This window comes from Mirounga angustirostris, unplaced genomic scaffold, assembly GCF_029215605.1.
Source record: "Mirounga angustirostris isolate CCGP_5_RB_7025 unplaced genomic scaffold, mMirAng1.0.hap1 SCAF_11, whole genome shotgun sequence".
Classification (NCBI taxonomy): Eukaryota; Metazoa; Chordata; class Mammalia; order Carnivora; family Phocidae; genus Mirounga; species Mirounga angustirostris.
This window is the reverse complement of record NW_026991719.1, coordinates 46093944-46118835: the sequence shown is the minus strand read 5'-3', so window position 1 is coordinate 46118835 and position 24892 is coordinate 46093944. Positions and strand designations below refer to the sequence as shown.

The window sequence follows — 24892 nt, the reverse complement described above, 5'->3', positions numbered from 1 at the left end:
TTCATTTAGTCCTCACAGTGTCCTCGTGAGCTAAGCTCTATTATTAGCCACATCACACAGAGAAGGAAACAGAGACTCGGTGGTTAAGACATAGTTAGGAAGTGGCAGAACCAAAATTTGAACCTAGGTCCATCTAATCCCAAATGCCTTCATTTCCCACTGCCTGACACTGAGAATGAACTAGATGTATGTTATATGTGGGTAAATGGAGGGATCATGGCTTCAGGAAAGGTGAGGAAGAAGATCAATATCTTACTTGTATGTGACCTCAGTCTCTAGGCCCAGTTAACACATTGGCAAAATGTGGACAAGAGTAGTATCTAGTTCAGAGAGTCAATTCGAGAATTAAATAAGATCATGGGTGCCAGATGGTTATCGTGCTTTCAGTGCATGATGGCACTTATCAGATGCAATTTTTTACACCTGAGATCCTAAAGAGGAAGAAAATATATATGTTTATCACAGTGCTTTGCATAGAGTAGGGCTTAATGAATGACAGCCACTCTATTATACTCTAAAGCCTTGCTACTCAAAGTAAAATCCATGTACTAGCAGCATCAGCATCACCTGGGAGCTTTTCAGAAAAAGCAGAATCACAGGCCCCACCCCAGACTTGCTGAATCAGAATCTACATTTTAACAAGATCTCTAGGAGATTCATGTGCTGGTGGTCCAAATACCAAAATGAGGAGTTAAAGTGTTGAAACACTTGTGTTGGAACACTTGTCCAGAGGTCCCTTAATTTGTGATCTTCTGAAAATCTGGTTCTGAGACTTGATAAAGCTCACAGAATATTAAGCAGATTTATGAAATGGATTACAGAGGCTGTTTTCCCTCTCTGGTCTTCAGTTTCTCCACCTGTACCCTGTGGTCTGTTCAGGAGTTCTGGGTTCCCAAGTACATGTTTCCAAGCACATGTAGGCCCAAGGTAGAGTCTACTTAACCCACCTCCCTGTCTTCTCTCTCAGCTGTTGGTGACAAGCTATTGCATACATTCTACTGTGGCTTCTCATTGTGCTCACACCTTGATCATCTCTGTCCTGTCCAAGTCACAAGCTGAGGCCCATAAAGCCATTTTTTGACCTGCATCTGCCTCACCTTGCCTTTATCTCCAATTTCACTATATATGTTTGCTTCCAAACTTACTGTTTTATTCATTTGTGTGAACACTTTTTCATTCTTTTGTCCATTTTTCAGCAGAGCATGGTGATAAAGAGCATGCATTCTGAGATCAGACTTCTTGAGTTTGAATCCTGGCTCTGCCACTTTTGGGACTCAGGACAAGTCACTTCACTTCTCAGGGTCTCATTTTACACATCTGTAAAATGGGGATAAAATTAGGACCCACTTGGAAGGATTAAATTAGTTTACATATGTGAAAGTGTCTGCTAAAATCAGTGCCAGGGACGTAAGTCCCTGATAATGTTAGCTTGATTATTTTTTTAGCAAACATTTCCTGATGCCGACTGTGTGACTTGCACTGTGCTGGGCACTATGGAAAGAGGAAGATAAATTACACACAGTCCCAGCTCCCAAAGAGTTCACAATCTAATGGGGGACAGGAAAAAGGAAGCAGATAGTTTTAATAATATGTTGGGAAAAAAGAGAAATGTGAATGCAGGATGATGGGAATGGTGAGGTCTACCAGGAGACAGTGGTTAGTTCCCCCACCCCCAGGCAGGCAGAGAAAGCCTTACAGAGATGACACATAAATTGAGGCTTGAAATATGAGATATTCACCAGGTGAGCAAGGAGAGGGCAGGGCTGGGGAATTTCAATGTCATTGGAGTGTAGGGCACAACCAGGAGTAGAGAATGGTCTGAAATGAGATTGGAGATGTAAGGAAAGACTAGGTAGTAGAAGGCTGCCAATGCCAGATGAAGTTCCTGGCCCTTACTTGGTAGTGTCCCAAACCATCTTATGTGTTTGCACACCCATCAGAAAAAATTTGATCAGGTAATCTCCAAATATGTATATTTATTAACTTATAAATTATATAAATATACTACTGAGCAACTATATTAGGTATAGTATGAAGCATATGCAAAAATATAAACAAAGGATGAGGGAAAAAAACCCTATAAGTAGAGTGGTAATCTTTCCCATTCCCTCATGATTTATCTCCAGCACCCCCTGGAGCATGTGCACCTCACTTTAGAAATAACTATGGCCCAGGGAACCTAGGTGGCACAGTTGGTTAAGCGTCCTTCTCTTGATTTGGCTCATGATCTCAGGCTCCTGAGACCAAGCTCCCAGCCTCAGCAGGGAGTCTGCTTGAGATTCTCTCTCCCTCTCCCTCTGCCCCTCCAACTCATGCTCTCTTTTTCTCTCTCAAATAAATAAACAAATCTTTAAAAAACAAAGAAATAACTGTGGCCCAAAATGAGGAGACATGGCAAGGTTTTAAGCATGGCAAGGAATGACAATAATGAAATGGAGGTGGGCTGGAGGGGCCAACTGGGAAACAGAGAGCTCAGTAAGGAACCTGAGGGATGCTGAGGGCTGGAGCAGTGCAGTGGTGGTGGGATTAGAGACCATAAAGAGGGAGAAACAACTTGATGTATGTGAAAAGTAAGTAATATAGAGATGCCAACCTGATTTCACCTTGTCTGACCTGGTAGATGACAATGCCTTCTTTGCGATGATAAAAATGGGAGAAGGAGCAGGTCAAGGGGAGCTAAGTGGGGCCTCATTAGCCCATATAACACCTTATTGTGAACTAGAAAAGGCCCTCCCTGGCTTTGGGGAGAGGACTCGGATTTAGCAGTTGAGTAAGGCCAGCACAGGCAGTTTCAGTCTTTGCTCTGACCTCCTTCACCAGAGGGGGTCCTTGTACTGTAAACAACTGGCAAGTCTCAACAACAGCCCTGGGCTTTGTCATCTGGAACCTCCTGGCTTTGATGGGCAGATGGCACTCCCCTAGGGAGAGGGAAGTTTGGAGGAGGTGAGATGTGTGTTCCTGGCCAGGGAGTTCAGGGGGAGAAGTGCTGAAGTGATTAAAGAGGGCTTCCTAGAACCATGATTTTCTATATAGGTAAGATTTGAAGGGACCAGAATCATTGCATGTGAGAAACCAGGGAAAGGAGGGAGGATCAAAGGCAAACAAGTTAGTATGGATTTGTAGTATGAGCGCTAACCAGAGAGGTTGCTGGTCAAATGATGCAAGGGCCAAGTAGTGGGGCAGAATTTGGTTTTTTGCTTCAATAGGAAAAAAAAAACACCAAAAGAATTTTTTTTTTTTAATTAAGCAAAGTAGGCTGGAGGAAATGTTCTTGGGCAGACTCTGTGGAAAGTATGCTTGCTGGAGGCAGCACATACACAGAGGCCCCAGTGTGCTGCTGCCAGACCAGCTCCACCCTCCACCCCCACACCTCCCAGGAGACCTTGGGGCAGTGCCAGCTCAGCGCACCCCCACACTAGTGCAGCCATAGTCCGTTTCAGCTGCCTAGAAACACTTCCTGCCTGAGTGGTCTCTTCTGCAAGCTGCATATCCTCCTCAAGTGTTCCTGGCAGACACTGCTTTGGTCAAATAACTTCACCCCCACCTCCACCCCCCCCATATCTGTGCCTCAGTTTCTCCATATGAAAATGGAGACTGTTGTTTCTGCCTTTTACAGAACTGCACTAATATTCTCTAGGACACTGAATTATCTACCACTCCTTAAAGGACAGCTCTGACCCATCCCTTCCCTTTTCAGGATTTATCCCTGACTCCTTATTCTCCATAGCAAAAGACTTCACTGCCATATGAGCTCCTTTATTCTGGTATTCAAATCCCTTTATTCTCTAGGCCTACCCAACCACTCCAAACTTCCCTCCATACCTTCTTTACCTGTACCTCTGCTCTAACTAAATACTTGCTGTTCCTTGAAATACAGTCTGTGTTTTTGTGCTGTCTATCCAGAATGGCCATTCTACAAATAATTGTTGAGTGCCTGCTGTGTGCTAGGCCATATTCCATGCACTATGTATACAGCGGCAAATGAGACAGACAAAATCCCCACCCTAAAGGAGCTCACAGTCCACTGGAGAAGACAGACAAGGAAAAATTAAACATGGAAGTATATGTCAGTTTGTGGATGAGAAGTGTTACAAAGAAACAGAAAATAGAGCAAGGGAGATACAGAGTGAATAGGAAGGTGCTCTTTTAGAGTAATCAAAGATATCTTTCTGAGGAAATGACATTTGAACAAAGACCTGAAAGAAGATAGGGTGTAAGACTTGCAAAAATCTAGAGGAAGAGTGTTCCAGACTAAGGGAACAGTCATTGTAGAAGCTCTGAGACAGGTGTATGCTGAACAAATTCAAGAAACAGCAATGAGGGCAGTGTGGATGGAGCAGAATAAATGAGGGAAAGATTAGGAGGATATGGGGTTAAAGAGGTAACAGTGAGCCAGACTGTAAAGGGCCATGGGGCCCTTGGTGAGAACTTTGGCTTTTACTCTGAGTTAAGACAGTCACAGAGAGTTTTGAGTGAAGAAGGGACATGGCCTCATTTAGGATTAAATGATCTTTCTGACTACTGTGAAGAGAACAGATAATAAAGAGGCAAAGCTTTAAAGAGGGAAGCCAGTTAATAGGTCATTTGTCCAAGCAAGAGATGTTGGTAGTTTGGACTTGGGTAGTAATTGTGGGAGTGGTAAGAAGTAGTCAGATTGTGGATGTATCTAAAGATAGAGCCAAAATTCCCTGATGGATTAGATGTGGAGTGTGAGAGGAAGAGGGGAGTCAGGCATGACTCTAAAATTTTTCAGCCAAACAACTATTTCCTGAGATAAGGAAGACTGGGGAGGAGTAGATTGTGGAGGTGAGGGCGATACCAGGAACTAAGTTTGGGTTATATTAAGCTTTAGGTATCTATTGGACATTCTAGTGGAAATGTCAACTAAGCAATTAGATATGTACCTCTGGAGTTCTTGGGACAGGTAAACAAGAGAGATACAGATTTGGGAGTCATCTGCATATAAATGATATTTAATTTAGAGCCATGAGGGTAGATGACTTCACCTAGAGAGTGACTGTAGAAAGAACAGAGGAGGGGAAGGGGAGGTTGAGAACAGAGTCTTGGAGTGTCCCAAAGACTTAGAGGCCAGGAAGAGAAAGAGCCAACAAAAGAGACTAAAAAGGAATGGTCAGTGAAGAACGTATATCCAATGTCTCCCTGTTTTTCAGGCCTAGCACTAAGGCCACCTCCTCTAGGACCCTTTCCTAAAGGCCTGGGAAAAAAGTGCTCCCTCCCTTCTTTGAAATTTACACTCTATTAGCTTCCTTAGAGCAATGGAAAAAATTGATGGTAAGCAGTCTGATTTAGTATCCCATTAGTCTCTGAGTTCTCTAAGGTCAAGGCCCCCTCCCTAGTCAGGCCAGATGCCTTTGCAGGGATTTGCATTTTGCTTTCACAATTTTTACCACATGTACCACCCACCATATTATTTACTTAATATAGTTTTTTAAAAATAGATACATTTTTTAAGATTGCCTAAATTAGTCTTATCCTAAGCAGCAATATCTGTGAGTTCATGGATTCAATGCGTTAGTTATATTTTAATACTTATTACAGTAGACACATAACAATTACAATAAAAATGTTCAGTTGTGTCCCAAAGCCTTATGTGCCAAAACATGGAATTCATTCAACACTTTGAGAAATGTAAAAGTCCCAACACCAGGTCCACCATATGCCAACTGTGTGATCTCCATTTCCCCACCTGACAAATGGAGATAATGATAACTGCTTCACCTGATTTTATCTACCTGGCCTCCCCTCTCTTCTCTTGTTCCTTTTCTCACTCTGGTTCTATAGTACTATTTTGCTCTTTCTCTCTCCCCATCCCCCATCTTTCTCTTCTTCCAACTTTTTTGTTTGTATCCTTCTCTCTATGTTGTTAACCACCTCTTTTTTTTCCTTTTTCTGTTTCTGTCTCTCTCATTCCTCCTCTGTAAGGACCATCAACAATAAAGTCTACGTTGCAGAAGTCAAAGAGAAGCACCAGGCAAAGAAAATCTATGAGAAAGCCCATCAGCAGGGAAAGACAGTTGCTCATGTAGGCATCAGGTAAGGCTTCATCCAGTCTGAAATGTGACCAATTTCATCTTAGCTGTGTGATCAGAAACTTACACATGTTTTCCCAGGGCCTCAGTTCCTACCTCTGTAAGATGGAGATAATGACCTCTACCTCATAAGATTACATGAAGATGATGTAAGTTAATTAATATCCAAACTTGTAAGAAAGTAGGTGTTCACTAAATAGGAGTTTACATCCCCATTTCCACTTTCCTCCTCCTAGCAGGATGTGGCTTATTTAAGAACTGGCACCTTCTGGGGCACCTGGGTGGCTCAGTCATTAAGCATCTGCCTTCAGCTCAGGTCATGATCCCAGGGTCCTGGGATGGAGCTTCACATCAGGCTCCCTGCTCGGCGGGAAGCCTGCTTCTTCCTCTCCCACTCCCCCTGCTTGTGTTCCTGCTCTCACCATCTCTCGCTCTCTGTCAAATAAATAAAATCTTAAAAAAAAAAAAAAAGAACTGGCACCTTCTAGTAAGGTTATATTCAAGTAAGATTTTTCTAAATTGAATCCTGTTTCCTAACTGAGTTCCATTCTACTGGCAGAAATGTACATTCTTCCCTCAGTGTTTCCTCCCAGCTTCCAAAGAGTTTCATCAAACATAAACTTTAGGTTTGGCTACTGCACACGGAGGAATTAATGACATATAAATAAGTTTACTCTAAAGCATGGGGAGAGGATGGGTGTGAGGGGCTATTTGATGGGAAAGAGGCATTGTGTGTAAATGGAAAACAATTTTCATAAAACAAAACATTAGCCATTTATTGTTCTATCCTACATTTAGATTTTCACCCACAGAGTTTCCTTATGTGTAAGCTGTCTGTGGATCAATTTCTCAGGCACAATATTTAGGAGTGTGAATGAGGGAGAGAGATTAATGAGCAGATGACAAACTATGGGTAAGGGGCTTAGTTGAACTGGAAGCCTGGTCAGATCTGCTGGGGCCAGGGTGGGCATGGGCAGAACTAGATCATCTATCCATTTTCTTCCCCCTTATGAGATCCCAACCCCTTTCCACCCTCCTCCCTTTCATGTCCAGAGACTGGATATCAGAGAAGTTCGGAATCTCTACTAGCCTGGCAGCAGGTACAGAAGTGAATTTTCCCCTGGTCTATCAGGGGCTGCTGCAGTGGCACCAGGGCCAGTACCTGGTGGTGGTTAGCCTGAGGCTTGGCCAATTCGTCACAAGGCTGAGTGTAGAGGTCACAGTGTCAGAAAGAATGGGCATTGGCTATGTTCATATACCGTCTTTGAGGGCCAGCCGCCTGTACCAACACCCACAGAAGAATGTCGGCAGCACTATGTGTCAACCATCATATTGGCCTTCCCTAAATGGGAAACTGCACTTGGGATTCCTTTTAGTACCACTTCTGCCCTAACCTTACTGCCAAGATCCCTCTGCATTCAAATGAGAAGGGGTAATGTTTGGACTTCAAAATACTTGTGTTATAAACTTGGTCTGACCCTTGCAAGCTGTGTGAAATTAACAAGTCCAATAACTTTCCAAATTGTGATTTCTCTTATGAAAAAATAAAATTTGCAGTACGGGGTGATTGTTGGGCTCCATAAAATCAGGTAGTGATAAATACTGAAGTTGCAGAAGCCGACATAAGCAAACCTTGCAGAGGGCAACGGGAAGACAGTGTGAATTGCAGGCTGCCCTTGAGGATACCATCTCAGGCTCTGTAGGCCAGAGAGCTGTCCTGGCTGCCAGCCTCGCTTTAAATTTCATCTGCAGATGTTTGAAGGCCAGACTGGCTACATCAGAATCACTATGTGAGCTGTTAGAAATACAGATTACTGGACCCCACCCTTCTGGATTCTGCTTCAGTAGGTTGGGGAGGGGCCCAGGAATCTATGTTTTTAACCCATTTGCAGGTGAATTTGATACCAGCCAGATGGGAGAACAACTGAGCTGGCCTACCCACCTCCTCTGAGAGATGAACGGACAGGCACAGAGAAACCACTTATGCCATGTGGCCACCCTCACCAAGCTGTTTAGCTTGGAGGCTTTGCCTCATTTCAGCCTGCTGGCCCAGAGACGCAGGGTGGTATACATACATAAAGGAGAGAGACAGCCACACAGACCTGGGTTCCAATCCCAGCTTTGACCTTCTCCTAAGGTGGGACCCAGGCAAATCACTCAATTGCTCTGCTTCGCTTTTCCCGCCAGTACAATGGGGAGATGCCATCTATAGCCCAGGACCATTGTGAGGATTTGAGAAAATTCCTTCTTACAAATCACTGGTGCAGAGTCTCATGAAGATGTGATGATAACTGTAATTGTTTGAGCACTTACTAAGAACCAAGTACGGTTCCAAATGCTTTACATAAATGGTCTCATTTAATCCCCACAATCACTGTCTATGAAATAAGAGCTGTTATCATTCCCGTGCTATGGATGAGGAGACTGAGGCTTAGAGAGTGTGAATAACTTGTCCAAGGGCCCACAGGCAGCATCTGAGTCCTTGCAGGCTGCACTCTTAAGCCCTAAGCTATAAATGGCAGCTCCCTCCCCCTTCTCCTTAAAGGTTAAAACAGAGGGTAGAGCCAATCCTGTGGGGAAAAAAAAAACAGAACAAAGACCTCTCAAAGGAAGGAAGCCAAGGGAATGTATGTAAGCAGGCGCCTCAGAGAGTATGGGGGCTCAGTTTGCCCCTAAGCTTCCTGGCAGCTGTATGTAGCAGGAAGGAGGGGGGAAGCGGAATTCCCAAGGTTCCATTTTCTGGAAAAAAGGAGGCACAGAGACATGTCTAAATGGACATTTGTCTTGCGCTGGAATTCCAGAAGAGTTGATCTTGTGGCTGGCTCGGCAAACATCCGGGACCAGAAAATCATCTGTGATTTCATGAGGCGCTAAAAGCCTTATTCACACACGTGATTCTGAGAGTCAGAAGGCAGAGGGGGAAGAAAACACATAAAAGTCTATCCCAGAGGAGAACCTTGCTAGGCTGCAATTTCCCACAGCAGTAAGGGGCATGGGAGGGGACCTAGGCCCTGTTTCCGTGTTTGTCTCTCTCCACAGCACACACCCCACAGCCTCTGTGGGAGGAGACGCAGGTCCCTGGTCTACCTGGGGACATGACACTCCTCCAGAGACTGGGCCCAGGGATGGAGGGCACGTGAGCCAGGGCGGTGTTGCGGGTGAGGGTCAGACTTCCAGAGCCTGGGAGCTGTGGGGAGGGCTGGGTCTGTCAGCCCGGGCCTTGCAGGAAGAGGCAGAGCAGGAGGAGCTAGTTGTGGGATTAGGAGAGGATTATAGCACTGGGGCAAGTGGAAGGGTGTTGTAAGCAGGAGGAGCAGCAGGTGGTGCAGGGTTTGCTTTTCCCCATGCTCAGATATTGCCCCTTTTGATGTCCCCTTTCCTGGATTTCTGCTTGGTGAGCCTTCCATGCCACCCATCTCAACCCTCCCCACCCATACAGGTGAGGCTGACTTGCCCCCATCCACCAGGATTGAGAGGGGAGAGACCTGTGTCTGAATCACCTTCTGCCCCACACTGCAAGACCAGTCTGCCTTCTCCAGCTCAGGCATCTTGGCCCACTTTGTGGTCCAGTACGATGTAGTCATGGAGGGCATCACTGGAGACGTGCAGGTGAGGGAGCCAGGGGAATGGAAAGAGTATGGGCTCTGAAGTCAGACAGGCCTGGCCAGTAATCTGGCTTCTGCAAGTTGCTCATCTGGTTTTCCCTAGAGATCAGTGAGGACAAGTGAACACGGACAGAATGTAGTATAGGGACACATGACTTCACACCATAGGAGACACATGTGCTTCCTCTAAGTGTTAGAGACCTGGAACTGTATAAATTGAATAAAACTCCAAATGAACCTATTCTTTTTTTTTTTTTTTTAAGATTCTATTTATTTGAGTGAGAGAGAGAGAGCACGCAGGAGCAGGGGCAGGGGGAGGGGGAGGGGCAGAGGGAGAAGCAGAAGGAGAAGCAGACTCCCCACCGAGGAGGGAGCCCCACACAGGGCTCCATCCCAGGACCCTGGGATCATGACCTGAGCCGAAGGCAGATGCTTAACCCACCAAGCCACCCAGGCACCCTGAAGTGTATCCATTCCTACTTGAATCAAGCTATAGCCCACTCTTAACCAGTCCTTTTGGAAAGTGAACCATTGGCCTGTAATTGGTCTCTCACACTCATGGGGCTCTCACACTTTCTGCAGCTCTGATGCTCTCATGTTCCCTCACACTTTCTTGCCGTCTCTAAGTTTGAAAAATTCTTTTTGCCTCACCTGAGCCATCGGCCTAAACAGGGAGCCCTTAATTCTGAGCTCACACATTCGTGAAGAGTATACAGAGATCCCATGCTCTGCCAGAGGGTTAGAGCATGGATCCAAGACCCTTGGCTTGACAACAACGATTGCATAGCAGCCTGAGACGTCTGGTGCCAGCCTTCCTTTCCTGCCATACCTCTCACCACCTGCAGCACACAAACCACCCTCTGGCTGCCCCACACCACACCACACCACACCACACCACACCACACCACACCACACCATACTGTACAACACCACACCACATGCCTTTCTTCAAAAACACCTGAATTTGCCACTCATTTGTGTCTGAGCATTTGCTCATACTATCTGCTTGCCCTGGGAATGTCTTCTCCCTCTTTTCTCCACTGGTCCTCATCCTTGAAGACCTTGCTCAAGTGCCACCTCTCTGATGACCCCAGCCCACGGACAATTCCTCTCTCTGCTCTGGGCTAATATAGTGCTTTGGTAACACCTCTTCCCATGCACATATTTACTCATTCATTCATACGTGGATACATCGCCACCAAGCAGAGCTACTCTAGCCCAGTCCTGTCCTCATTGACTCTGGGATCTCAGAAATGAGGTGGACACAACCCCTAGTCTTCCTTTGGAACATCCCGGTCCCTAAGCAGCTGGATACATAGAGCTTCGGCAGTCATAAACAGTTCTAAATGCTGCGTATAAATCTGTAATGGGTTATGTGCAGATACCACTGAGGAGGGTTCCAGGAAAGCCTTCCTAAAGGAGTTGGCCTTTAAATTAGCCTGGGAAAATATGAATAGACTCTACCTCTGCCTGGGTCGATAGTGTGAAGGGAATAGCATGCAGAGAGAGTGGGGGACAGTATGTGCAGAAGCACAGAGGTATGGTACAGCCTGTTGTGTAGGGGGAATAAAATAATTCTCCCTCTCAGAATAGGAGCTGAGGGTACCCTGCCAGTAGGTGGCAGCAGGTGCCTTAACCTGGTGTTCTATCATGTGGATGTGTAAATTGAGGTATTTGCTTCCTATTCTTTACCTTTTTGACCATTGCCTGGAGCAGAAATATAATTAGAACAGATGTAATTAGGCACTAAATAGCAAGACAGATACTCCCATTTACTGTGTGCCCTGACTCCTGCATCCCCTACCAAGAATCCCTCAATTGACCTCCCATTCCTGCTTGAGTATGCCCATCTTTCAAAGTCCAGCACATTCACCCCTTCATTCACTCAGCTGGGACTCCCTATGTACCTAATCTGCTTCATGCCCACTGCTGGCTGGTGCTGGGAACCCTGAAGTGCATCACACACAGATCCTATTCACTGTCTCTGGGTGAAACAGACACACACACACACACACACACACACACAAGATGAGAAGTGCTCTTCCAGTGACAACACAAGCTGGGATGGATGCCATCATGAGGGAAGAAGGTGGTCAGGCAGGGCTCCCTGGCCGAAGTAAAGACCGACCTGGGTTAAGGAATACAAGACCGTGTACCAAGTTGGGAGAAGGGCTGTGGAAAGGGAAAGGCATTCTAGCCAACTGGGGGCTGCCTGATACAGGGAATAAAGGCTGGAAATACCCAGGGGTGTTTAGGGAGCCTCAAGTAGGTTGGAGTTCCTGGAGCATTGATTTGAGGCACAAGAAATGGTAAGAGGTGAGACCGAAGGCTACGAGTGCTGCAGGGGCATGATAAGGAGCATGGAATATGTCTTGGAGGTGACAAGGGAGCCATGAGAGGGAATGACATTATGGGGTTTGAGTTTAGAAAGACCCGACTGAGCAGCTGCTGCAAAGATGCATGGATGGGAGGGGCCACAATAGAAGCAGCAGAACCAAAGAGAAAGAAGTCTTGAATCTGGGTTTTGTTAGTTTGGGATGGAGAGGAAGGGTGGGCCTGAGATATATCCAGCAGATTAAACCAGAAGGAATTGGTGGCTGGTTGGATGTGGGGAGTGAGGGGCACAGGAAGATTCAAGGGTGACGCCAAGGTTTGTATCTGGAGTGACCATGTGGATGATAGGGTCTGTAAATGACAAAGGCACACAAGGGCAGGATGGAGGAAATACATGAATTTATTGTTTGGGCAAAATACATTGGAGGCATCTTCAGACATCCAAGGGAATGGGTCCAACGGTGATCAGGTATGCAGTTGTGGAGGGGAAAGAGCGGAGAGCATTGGATTGGAGAAAGAGGTATTGGGTCATCGTGGAGATTCAGGGACTGAAAATACGAAAGCTAGGGAAGTGACCCAGGGAGAATGTGTTGAGCCAGAAGAGCAGATCCAGGATGGTAATTGCTAAGGCACAGCTTCCCAGTCCAGCAGCCATTGATCTCCTCAGCTCTCTGGGTATCCAGCCCCACCAGCTGACAACAGTCTGCTCAGAGCTCTATATCCCCACCATTTCCCTCCATTGTGCTACACAAGCATAATCATTTTCTTTGCATGCCACGACTGAAAAAAAAAAAAAAATCAGGAAGGACTGCTTAAGGGACAGGGGGAGAAAATGGAGCTCAAGTAAGAGGCTGAATCAAATGGGCCAGAAATCTGGTAGGAGAATAAGGAGAGTTTGCCATCTCTGATTCCCAGGACAGAAGATTCTTCTTGGGACCCAAAGTGATCGCCAATTGTGAAATACATCAGGGAGCTGCAGTTCAATAAGAATCAAAATACACCCATTGAGGGACGCCTGGGTGGCTCAGTTGGTTAAGCAACTGCCTTTGGCTCAGGTCATGATCCTGGAGTCCCCGGATCGAGTCCCACATCGGGCTCCCTGCTCAGCAGGGAGCCTGCTTCTCCCTCTGACCCTCCCCCCTCTCATGCTCTCTCTCTCTCATTCTCTCTCTCAAACAAATAAATAAAAATATATAAAAAAATATATACCCATTGAGTTTGGAAACCAACTAGTTATTGTTGCCTTTAGTGAGGGAAGAGTCAGTGTGTGGTGGGGGCTGAAGCCAGTCTGTGGTGTGGAGAGGAATAAGCTGGAGGTGGGCAGACCACTGTAGGTGATGATTTCATTACCTTGGCATGCTGCAGGGAGGAGAGGAGATGGTTTGAAGTTTTGATGGGATTGGGATCAATGGGGACTGTCTTAGTGGATGGAAAAGACACAACACTTCCCGCATCCTAAAGAAGACCCAGTAGCATGTGTGGGGCAGGTTGGAGAGAAGGGTCTGACTGGTGGAGGAGGTGCTGGAGGCTGGGAGTGCATGGGGTCCAGGACAGGACTGTCTGGTCCTTAATAGAGGAAGAGGTGTATGGGTGTGTGAACCCTGTGCAAGGATGGGGTGGGCAGTCCAAGGGACATGGCGTGGTGCCTTTAATTTTCTTCATTAGGAAGGAAAGGAAACATTTCCTGCCAAGTGAGGTGGCATGGCAGCTGAGGGGAGCGTGAGAGGTTGGTGACCTGGGTCATGCCTCTGGCTTCTAAGATGTGAGGTGTGAGGCCACCATGAGGAGATAAGAATGTGATTTTTCTGGAAACTCTCACCTGCCCAGGTTATGGGAGGAATAGGAGGGCAGCTGGGCTCTGCCTTGGGCCTGGGCAGTTGCAGGATGGATGACCCAGGCCTTTGAGAACTGCTGTAGAGTGCCAGGAGAAAGTGGAGACAGAGCCCTCATATGCACTTGTGAATTAATTCAAAGGCTGGAGTGGAGGGCAAGAGCAAGATGTCCTCCCTTATCCTCCTTTCCCCCTGAGTGAGAGAGGAGGAGATAGTGTGGCCAGCCTTGCCATTCAGAGAGCTCCTGAATGGCAGAGAGGAGAATAAAGCTGGCTGTCCCAAGGCAGGGCTTACTTCAGGCTACTGAGCAGCACAGACCCTCAGCAAGCCCATACTTCCCTAGGCTGAGCTGACACTGGTCCTGGGGGCCTTCCCAGCTCCCCCCTCCACTTCCCTTAGCTGTTCCAGCTCCCAGGCTCTGCAGAGGGGAGATGGAGTGGGGGAAGGGGGTCAGCAGCCAATCACATCCGTGGCAGGCCAAGGCATCTGCACCTGGTCTAACCAATCCCCTCTGAACAAACAGCTCACTCAGCCTCTGCTCCCTCCTTCCCTGCTTACTCTGCCCAGCAACAGCAGAAAGGAGGTTTAAGGAGGAGAGGGAAGCCCTGCAAACTCCCAGCCCCTGGCAGCAATGGAGCTGGGCCCCTGGCTCACTCTATAGAGGGAGGTTAAAACAATACTTACAGTTCCTGGAGCCCAGGCAAACTGTCCCCAGGGGCCCTCAAGACTGTGCAAGTCAGCTCTCATGGACAGGAACTCACATATTACAGAGATCCTGATCCTTGGAGCCTTGGGCCACAAGCCAGTCTCATTCACTCCACAGCTCTGGGGCAGGCCCTGGGCTGACAGCCTGAACAGCAGAGACACAGTTCTGGTGGAGGAGATGGACATTGAAACAAACAACTGCACAGATGCTTAATTTAACTAGAAACAGAGGGAAGGCCTAGGGAGGAAAAAAGCAGGGTGTTATGTCGGAGAACAAGAGGGGACCTGAGTTAGACTGCCTTTCACAGTTCTTGTTGGTTTCACTTCTTTTTGTCCAGTTTTACGAGGGCTATTTTATTCATTACTTTGCCCCCCAGAGCCCTCCCACCTGTCAAGAAAAACGTGGTATTCGTTATTGACATGAGCGGCTGGCTCCAAGTTTGGCACCACGATGAAGCAGGTAACGAGGACCCAGCAGACCTTTCATAGCTCTTGTTTTAGAAGGCTCAGAAAGCAGAGAGTATGGGAACAGTGGTCCCCTGGGACCAGGGACTCTACCTCCCTTCACCCTCGGATCTTTTAGGCCGAGGCCTACCTTAGGGTCCTGGTAACCTTGCACACCAGGAGCCATGTAGACCCGAAACCACAGAATACTGGGAACGTTGAAACATTGGACAATGGGGCTATAACCATCAAGACCCTTAAGCACAAAACTTCAGATCGCCAAGGGGCCCAGAGTCATAGAACCTTTAAGCTGGAGAACTCTGGTGTCATAAAACCTGAGTCAACAAATAAGAAGAAGATCATAGTCAATTTAGACTCTGAACCTTCCAGAGGCCACAGGTTTGTTTTGTCCTGGTTTGTTTATTTTACTTCAAAGCCAGAAAAATATGGTGCCCTGGCACTGTAGTGCTTAGAAACTACAGAGTCCTGGGTCCATCTAGATTTAAATATTGTAGCCCTTCTACCAGAGCACCCTTAGAACGGAATAGTGCAGCCATAGGCCAAAGAGATTTTGAGTTTAGAGCCTGAATCCATAAAGTTTTGGAAGCAGTATTTTGAACTCCCATACTCTGGGACTCTAGAATTATAAAATTCAAGTGACCTGGAGCAGTACAGTCTATGTGCCTTGAAGTTCTGAACCATAGAGCCCATGGGACCTAAGGCTACTGACTTGTATTTTACCAGGGTGTAACCAAACTGGGGGAAGGGAAATATTGAGAGCTGTCTTTTGTAGTCTTATGTGTAGGGGAAAGGATATACCCAACTCCAAGCTTTTCTAGCCTTTCCATCTCAACTGAGGTCAGGAAGAAGCTGAGGAGCACTTGTGGAGGTCATAGTTCAGGGGCATAGGTGCCCTAAAAGACTGAGACCTGAGCATAGAACTATGAAATGCTTCTCCTTCCCCCACACAGTATCACCACATGCACTGCATTCCTGTATAACAACAGGAGATTACAGCTGACAGAGCTGGAAGCCTAGACTCTTTAGGAAAGAATATCCCGAGAAACCCAAGACAATAGAGGAGTCAAAAACAAGGACCCTAAAAGAAATGTTTGCCTCTGACACATGCAACTGTAACAACTAGCAAGCACAACCTAATTCCTAGCCAGATAAACATAGAATCTACCACTAAAGACCTATTTACCTCAGGTCTTTTTACGTGACACATCATGTCTGCTTTCACCAAAAACTTACAAGCCATGCTAAAATGAAAAAAAACACAGTCCAAAAAGATGAATCAACCATCAGAACCGCACTGATATGGCAGAGAAATTATTAGACCTGGAATTTAAAATGGCCATGACTAATATGCTAAGGGCCCTAATGGGAAAAGTGGATAACATGCAAGAACAGACAGGTAATGCAAACAGAGATGGATACCCTGAGAAAAACAAAAGTAAATGCTAGAAATATAAAACACTGTAACAGGAATGAAAAATGCCTTCGGTGTGGGCTCATTAGGAGACTGAACATGGACAAAGAATAAGTCAATAAGCTTGAGGATGTGTTAATAGGAACTTCCCAAACTGAAAAGCAAAGAGAAAAAAGAACGTAAAACAAAATAAGACAAAAGAGAATATCTAAGAACTGTGTACAATTACAAAAGTGCAACACATATGTGTAATGGGAACACCAGAAGGAGAAGAAAGAAAATAACAGAAGAAATACTTGGGGGCGCCTGGGTGGCTCAGTTGTTTAAGCGACTGCCTTCAGCTCAGGTCATGATCCTGGAGTCCCTGGATCGAGTCCCGCATCGGGCTCCCTGCTCGGCAGGGAGTCTGCTTCTCCCTCTGACCCTCCCCCCTCTCATGTGCTCTCTCTCTCATATAAATAAATAAAATCTTAAAAAAAAAAAAAAAAACAGAAGAAATACTTGAAGGAATACTGGGTACAGATTTTCCAAAATAAATGACAGTCACTAAACCACAGGTCTGGGAAGCTCAGAGAACACCATGCAGGATAAATACCAAAAAAATCTACACATAGGCATATCCTATTCAAACTGCAGAAAATCAAAGAAAAAGTTCTAAAAAAAAAAAAAAAAGCCCATGGAGAATATCCCCACCTTCCTTATACAGGAAGAAGAATAAAAATTACCGGGGTGCCTGGGTGGCTCAGATGGTTAAGTGTCTGCCTTCGGCTCAGGTCATGATCCCAGGGTCCTGGGATCGAGTCCCACATCGGGCTCCCTGCTCAGCGGGGAGCCTGCTTCTCCCTCTGCCTCTCTCTCTCTGTCTGTCTCTTATGAATAAAGGAATAAAATCTTTAAAAAAAAAAGAATAAGAATTACCTTAGACTTCTCTTGAGAAAGCATGCAACAACAACAACAAAAAGAGTGAACTGAAATATTTAACGTGTTGAAGAACAACAAAACAAAGCAAACAAACAACAAAACCCAAAAACTACCAGCCTAGAATTCTGTATACAGCAAAATTGTCTTTCCAACGTGAAAGAGATAGAAAGACTATTAGCCAAACAAAAATTGAGGGAATCGTTGCCGGTAGACCTGCCTTGCACAGGTAAATGTGAAAAGAAGTTTTCAGAGAGAAGGGAAATGGTGTAGTTCAGATATTTGGGTCTACATAAAGAAAGAAAGAGTGTTAGGGAAGGAATGAATTCAGGTAAGATAAACTCTTTTCTTTTTGAATTAATTGTTCTAACAAAAACTGTTCAAAATAATAACAGAAATAATGTGTTCAGTGACTACAGCTTATTGATAATTGAAACTAATGACAGCAATGTTATATAAGAGACAGGAGGGATGAATTGGGAATATTCTGTCATGAGGTACTTGTACTACACATGAAGCTATAGTGTTTTTTGAAAGTGGACTTGGATTAGTTGTGAAAGCATATTGCACATTCTAGGGAAACCACTAAGAAAAAAAAATTAAAACCATAATGGCTCTGCTAAAGGACAAGAGAAAATGGGATCATATAAAACATTCAATTAAAACCACAGAAGACAGAAAAAGAATAGAAGACAAAAAAAAAAAAGGAGGAAGGAAAAGAAAAGAAAAACAAGGGCAGCAAATAGAAAAGGGTTAAAAACATGGCAAATATTATTCTATCTATAACAGTAATCACTTTAACTGTGAATGGTCTAAACACACCTATTAGAAGACAGAGACTATCAGTGTTGATTAAAACCAAACAGAACCTAACAAAAACAAACAAACAAAAAAACCAGACCCAACGATGTGTTGTCTATAAGAAACCCATTTTAAATATAAAGACACAGACAGATTAAAAGTAATGGTATGGAAAAAAATAAAAGATACCATGCTGAACACTAATAAAAAAGCTGGAGCAGCTATACTAATTTCAGACAAAGTAAACTTTAGAGCATGTAAATTATCAGGGATAAAGAGATGCATTGTATAAAGGAACAAAAAGCAAATTTCCCTGACAGATATAACACACTGCTCGATCTCTTGGTAGATATGGCATCGTTCGCATGGAGGATCTGATTCACAAGATCTATATTACTGTAAAGTGTTTCAAAGAAACAAAAGACTTCCAGTGGCCCTTCAAATTATCTTCTCCATGAGGTGGAATGAAGAAAAAGATCACCCATTTTGTGGAAGGTGCAGATGCTGGCAATAGGGAAGACCAGATCAACAGCTTATTAGAAGGATAAACTAAGGTATCTAGCATCACTATTTCTGCAATTTGGCCAGTTAATACACAAGGACTGCTTTCAGACTGAAAAAGAAATCTTATATAACTATAATTATATAATGGCTCTCCAAGAAGACATGACAATCCTTAATGTGTAATGCACCTAACAGTAGAACATCAAAAGACATGAGGCAAACACTGATAGAAACTGCAAGGAGAAAAAGCTGAAACCACTGTTATATAGTTAGAGACTTCAGCTCCCTTCTGTCACAAATGGACAGATCCAGCAGGCACAAAATCAGTAAGGACTTAGTTTAACTGAACAGCACCATCAATCAGTTGGATCTAATTGACATCTACACAATACCTCATCCAACAACAGCACAATACACAACCGTCTCAAGCTCACATAGAACATTTGCCAAGGTAGACTCCATTGTGGGCCATAAAACACGCCTTAACAAATTTAGAAGAATATAAATCATACAATAAATATATGCTCTCACACCAAGCGGAATTAAACTAGAAATCAATAACAGAAAGATAGCTGGAAAATCTCAATAGATTAAACAACATACTTCTAAAAACATAATTTGTCTCTGGTTAACAGGAGATTCTCGGGAAGGGCCATCATGCTCTAGGTTGCAGTCCTCTGAATGAAAACAAGAATGAATGGCTAAATCCTTAAAACCATACAACACTTAGGCCTTAGTACCTCGTATAGAAATAACCTTTCAGTCTTGAGCAAGACCTCAGCTCCCTATTCCAGAATGTGTGACCTGAGCTCATCCTGTGGCAGGAAAGACTCTGATCCACTTGAAAGCATTCAAGGCATCTTCTATCAGTTTAAGGTGTAGAGAAAGGTGGGCCACAAGTGGTATTCCTTGTGGTCTCCGAAATCTGTAACAATATAAAATTTTGAAGGCATAATGTTTAACACCTCCAGAATATGGATTTGAGTCCCTGGTTCATTGGTGACTAGTTGTGTGACCCTGAGCAAGTCACTCCAACTCTCTGAGCCTCAGTGTTGTCACTGATAAAATGGGTATAGTATCAGTACCTTTTTCATTGTGTTGCTATGACGATTAAATGAGCTGACGCATCTAAGCATTTGGCACAGTGCCTGGAACATAAAAAGTGCCCCATAAGTGGTACCTAATTCTAGGACCTACATTCCGTATTCCCTGAACCTCCTATGTGCCCAGCCCTATGCTAGGTATTGCCATGGAGAAGGGAGCCAATAGGAAGAAGCATTTGAAGCCGTGTTCTCAGAGGGCTCAACATCTCTGTGGAAAATGAAAATATTCTACGTATGACAGTCAGCAAACCATCTGGCACAGGGAATATCTGGGTACAAGGGGCATGGGTCAAAGTAAGCAATCAAGGAAGGGCTGCCCAGAGAAGGAGCAGTGAAGATACGGATAAGTAAAGGGGAAGTGGGAAGGTCTGTTATCCAAAGGGCTCAACAAGAGCAAAGTTGTGGAGAAAAAAAAAAAATGGAATCTGGGTTATCTGGGGGCTGGTGAGAAGATCCGCCTGGAAGAAATGGAAGGTGAGGTAAAAGAACAGATTACATAGGGCAGAACCAAAGCATGCCAAAGTCACTGAAAAGAAGTTATAAAGACCTAGAATCATAAAGCTCTTAAGCTTTAGGGTCCTGGAATCACTGAATCCTGGGTCATGGGGTCCAGGAACCATGGAACACACAGGATTCTAGTACCCTGAATGCATAGAGCTTGAACCTTCTAGACCACTACTGTCTAATAGAACTATCTTGATGATAGAAATGTTCTAAAGTTCTGAGGTGTCCCATACAGTAGCCACTGTTCTGCAATAACTCTCGTGTGGTTATTGGACACTTGAAATGTGGCTACTGAAAGTAAAGAAATAGCATTTAACATTTTTTTTCGTTAATTTTAACTAACTTACATTTAAGTAGCTACATGTGGCTAGTAGTTACCATTGGACAGTGTAGTTCTAGGCTTAGATCCATAGGGGCCTATAGCATTTTCCCCTGAGAATTCTAGACTTCCAGAGTGCCAGAGTCAGAGAGTCTTAAAACCATACAACACTTAGGCCTTAGTACCTTGTATAGACATAACCTTTCAGTCTTGAGCAAGACCTCCAGCCTTGGTCCATCTCCTTCACTTCATCCATATCCCACAGACTGAAAAGGCCACGAATGTGATCCTGAGTGACCTGCGGGTCAACGACCACTTCAACATCATCACCTTTTCTGACTCGGTTAGTGTCTAGAAAGCTGGAGGCTCCATCCAGGCTACCATCCAGAATATCCACAGCACCAAGGACTACCTGGGTCACAGGGAAGCTGATGGTTGTGAGTGTTAGACCTACGCACTCAAATGGATGGGCTATGGTAATGTGGGGAATTCCTTTTTATTTTTTATTTATTATTTATTTATTTTTTCTGTTTTAGGTAGGCTCCACACCCAACGTGGGGCTCAAACTCATGACCCTAAGATTAAGAGTCACGTGCTCTACCGCCTGAGCCAGCCAGGTGCCCCAGATGTGGGGAATTCTTGAAATGCTCCCTTCATTCCCCCATCCACCTCACCTCTCACAATACCTGAAATATCACTATTATATTTTATCCAAATACATCCCTTCATCCTTCTGGGTCCCTTTTCCTAGTAGAAAGAACATAGCACTATGTATTTTAGGGCACATTCTTCTTTGGCCCTGAGTTTCTTTAAAGCATATACTCAGAAGAATTTGCCAAAACTTTTTAAAATCAGTAATCTACATACTTATTTCCAAGCATTTGGTCAAGCTACCGTCCTGATTCTGGCTTTTGATCAATCGTCTCTCAGAAAAGTACTCAAGTCTCCCCCACCCACCACCTCCTGTCAACTCAGCCCTTTCTTCCCCTGTAGCCTGGAGGTGGGGTTGCTATCGTTGGGGAGCTGCCTGTCTGACTAGAGAATTAAGATATCCCCCCAGGAAACAGGCAAATCATAGTCTGAGGAAGGGAATGATAAAAGCCAAGGACATGTGGGCCCCACTGTCAGATCTCAGGGAGCCTGTGTGGGGGTGGGGGAGTTAGGAAGGATAAGCAGCAGAAACAGTCTGAGCAAAGATGAGGAGAAATGACTGAGCCTGAGAGGTTGGTGAGGTGCCCAGAGTGTCTGCAATGGGGATAGAAATAACTAGAAAAGATGGTCTCACAGTCAGCTTCCCAATTAGGGACCAACGTTCACCCAGCTCTGCTAAACCATAGCAGTGCTAAACCACAGCAATCAGGAGACTGGACGGGGCCCCAATAAGGGGAGGATTCCTCTCATCATCTTCCTGACAGATGGGGAGCCCACAGCCAGTGTGATGACCCCCAGGGTGACCCTCTCCAACATCTGTCAGGTGCTGGGCAACAGGGTGTCCCTTTTCAGTTTGGCCTCTGGGGATGAGGCTGACTTCCCATTGCTGTGTCACCTGCCCCTGGAGAACCAGGGAGCAGCCCAGTGCATGTATGAGGGCACTGATGCACCCCTACAGCTGGAGGACCTCTATGAGGAGGGCCTCTCCATGCCTCTGCTGGCAGATGTGCATCTGGACTGCCTGGGCGGCTTGGTTGGGGCCTCCCCTTGGGCCTTTTCCCCCAGTTATTCTGGGGGCTCAGAACTGGTGGTGGCAGGACAAGTGCAGGCAGGCAGGCAGGCAAGCAGGAACTGGGCATCCACCTGGCAGCCCGTGGCCCCTAGGGTCATCTTCTTGTGGCCTGCCACAGTGAGGTGGCCACCAACAGCAGCCAGAAGAACTTTGGTGTCCCAGGGGAGCCAGCCTACAATGTAGCCCACTTCACCTGCTGCTTCTGGGCCTACATCACTATTGAAGAGTTGCTGAGGGATGCTTCCGAGCCCGTGACACCACCACTCTCCACCTGCTGGCCACCAAAGTCCTCAACCTGTCCCTTGAATACAACTTTGTCACACCTCTGACTTCACTGGTCATGGTGCAGCCCAAGGAGGCAAGTGGGAAGGCCAGGATACAGACTTCCACTGCAGCTGGACCAGCACCATTATGCCCTCATCCACCAGCAGGCATGGCCTAGGGACAGGCACAGCCCAGTCAGCCTTGGTACCCAAGGTGTCTCCCAAATCAAGGCTTGTGAAACCAAGGTCCTATTTATCCTCAACGACTCCTGCCTCTACAGAAATTATGCCCAGTTCCAAGGAGTTGGAGCCACTGGGTCAGAGCACTAAGTACCCTATCCACCCCAGCACACCCAAAGCCCCCAAATCCAGCACAACAGGATTCTGGCACTTTGGTTCAGCCAACTCTCAGAATAAAAACTGCTGCCTTTGGGCCCTCAAACTCTGGTGCCCCGTTGCTTATGAAGCCCAGTGCACCATCACACCAGAATCCTGGTACCCTATTACCCATGAGTTCCAAGACACAAGTCCCACCTCTGAATCCTGGCACCCTATCCCAGCCCAAAGCTGGCATTATGAAACATGTTATTCCACTGCCCTCCAAACCTGGGGCTCCATCACAACCCAAACTGGATGTTCTATCACACTCTCAACCTGGGGTACTCACGTCACAGTCACCCAAAAGCTTGCCACAGCCCAAGCCTGGAGTCTCCACACTTCAGATCCTCAAATACCTACCACACACTAAACCAAATGTTCCTGCTCACAAGACCCCAATCTGTCACACCCTAACCCCAGGATCCTCTTACCTTAGGCCCCTAAGATAATCCCATCACCTCTTAAATCTAGTACCCTACCTCCCCAAAATGACCCAAGCTTATCATTTTCCAAACCTAAGACCCCAGTCCCCAATAAACCCAAAACCCCATTACCCCCCAGACCTGCCAGACCTATGCCCCCACCTCCTCGGGATCCAAGCACATTCACAAGCACAACCTCAAGTCCCGCAAGTCCCAGCAGCACCATGACCAGCTCTGTCCTTGGAGAAGCCCTCCCTATTACCTTTGGCTCCACCTAGCCCTCTCGGCTGCCCCAAGAAAGCTCTGGCATCAGCATGACCTGCTGCTGGGGCCCCAAAGTACCAGGCAAATTCTGGGACTATCTGTGTCAGAAGTCCCAACAATGAGCCTACCCAGCAGCTCCAGGCCTATGCCAGAAGGCAGCCCCCCCAAACCTGCCAGACTTGCTGCCATCTGGCACCCTCCCTGAGGCAGTCAGCCTACTCCATCTCCCTGAGGAGCTAGAGCTGCTGTCTGAGTCAATGGTGGAGTCCATGATCATGGAGTCCTTGAATCCACCAGCTTTCTATACCTTCCTCACTCCTGATGAAGATGGTGAGTGCCATGGGCAAGAGGTCAAGCCATGTGGGGGAGGTATGAATGGAGAGCTCCAGGGATTGGGAGCGTACAAGTCTTCTGCAGATTCTAGTGATGACAGTTGCCTGATTGCTTGCTTTGAGACTTTGAATCAGCTACTTAACCTCTCTGGGCCTCAGTACATAAGCACAGAATTAGAGGAGGGATGTTAAGACTGGGAAGGCTAAAGAGAAACAATCTGGTCAAGCTGTGGTTTTGACATTTGCTATGTTGGACAAGAGAATTGTTCATGCTTCCCAAGCAGGGTAGGGATACAGGGTTCTAAATGGAAGCACCACTGGGTAAGGCAGGTCTGATTAGTTCTTTTGTGCTCTGTAAACCGCCCTGCTAACAGAGAGGGGTACACAAATTGGAAAAGATGATAATTATTATCTTTAAGTTGCCCAAAGACTGTGAAGTAATAACAGTTAACATTTTTTTAGTCCTTCCTATGTGCAGGTACTCGTCTACATTTTGTACTTTTAGTCCCTCATTTAACACACACACACACACACACACACACACACAACCTGTTGAAATCTGCATTTTACTCATGGGGGGGAAACTGAAGTACAGAGAACTGAAGTAACTTATTCCATGTCACACAACTAGGAAGAGATCTGGACCTACATTAATTTGGTCATAGACTGAATGTGCTCCACCACTCCATTGTTCTGTCTTCCTAAGAAGAGTGACATTTCCTGGGAGACCTTATAGGGCAGGATTAGAACCAGTTGTTGGTGGCAGTAAGTCACAGGGATTCAAATTTGGGCATGAGATCCTTGGCATGCCCCTCTCCTTCACCACTCACCAATATCCCATCCATCTTCAGTTCTTGGCAATGTTACCTCTGACATATTTGCCAAATGCACCCACTTCTCACCACCCCAACTGTCACTATCTTAGGGCAGATTACCATCGTGTCTACCTTAGAAAACTG

General features: G+C 45.8%; 1 protein-coding gene across 1 annotated transcript; it reads left to right on the top strand.

Annotated features, from left to right (window-relative positions):
• Window positions 1-216: 216 nt before the first annotated feature.
• Window positions 217-24125, top strand: ITIH6 (inter-alpha-trypsin inhibitor heavy chain family member 6). Its single transcript, XM_064573582.1, is given in 19 exon segments — window positions 217-231; window positions 968-1075; window positions 1077-1123; window positions 5944-6054; window positions 7104-7353; window positions 9339-9659; window positions 14865-14897; window positions 14899-14955; window positions 14957-14986; window positions 20817-20988; window positions 21855-21879; window positions 21881-22313; window positions 22316-22505; window positions 22508-22675; window positions 22678-22865; window positions 22867-23308; window positions 23311-23627; window positions 23630-23761; window positions 23763-24125. Coding segments are annotated over 19 exon segments (3402 nt in total).
• The last annotated feature ends 767 nt before the right edge of the window (window positions 24126-24892 follow it).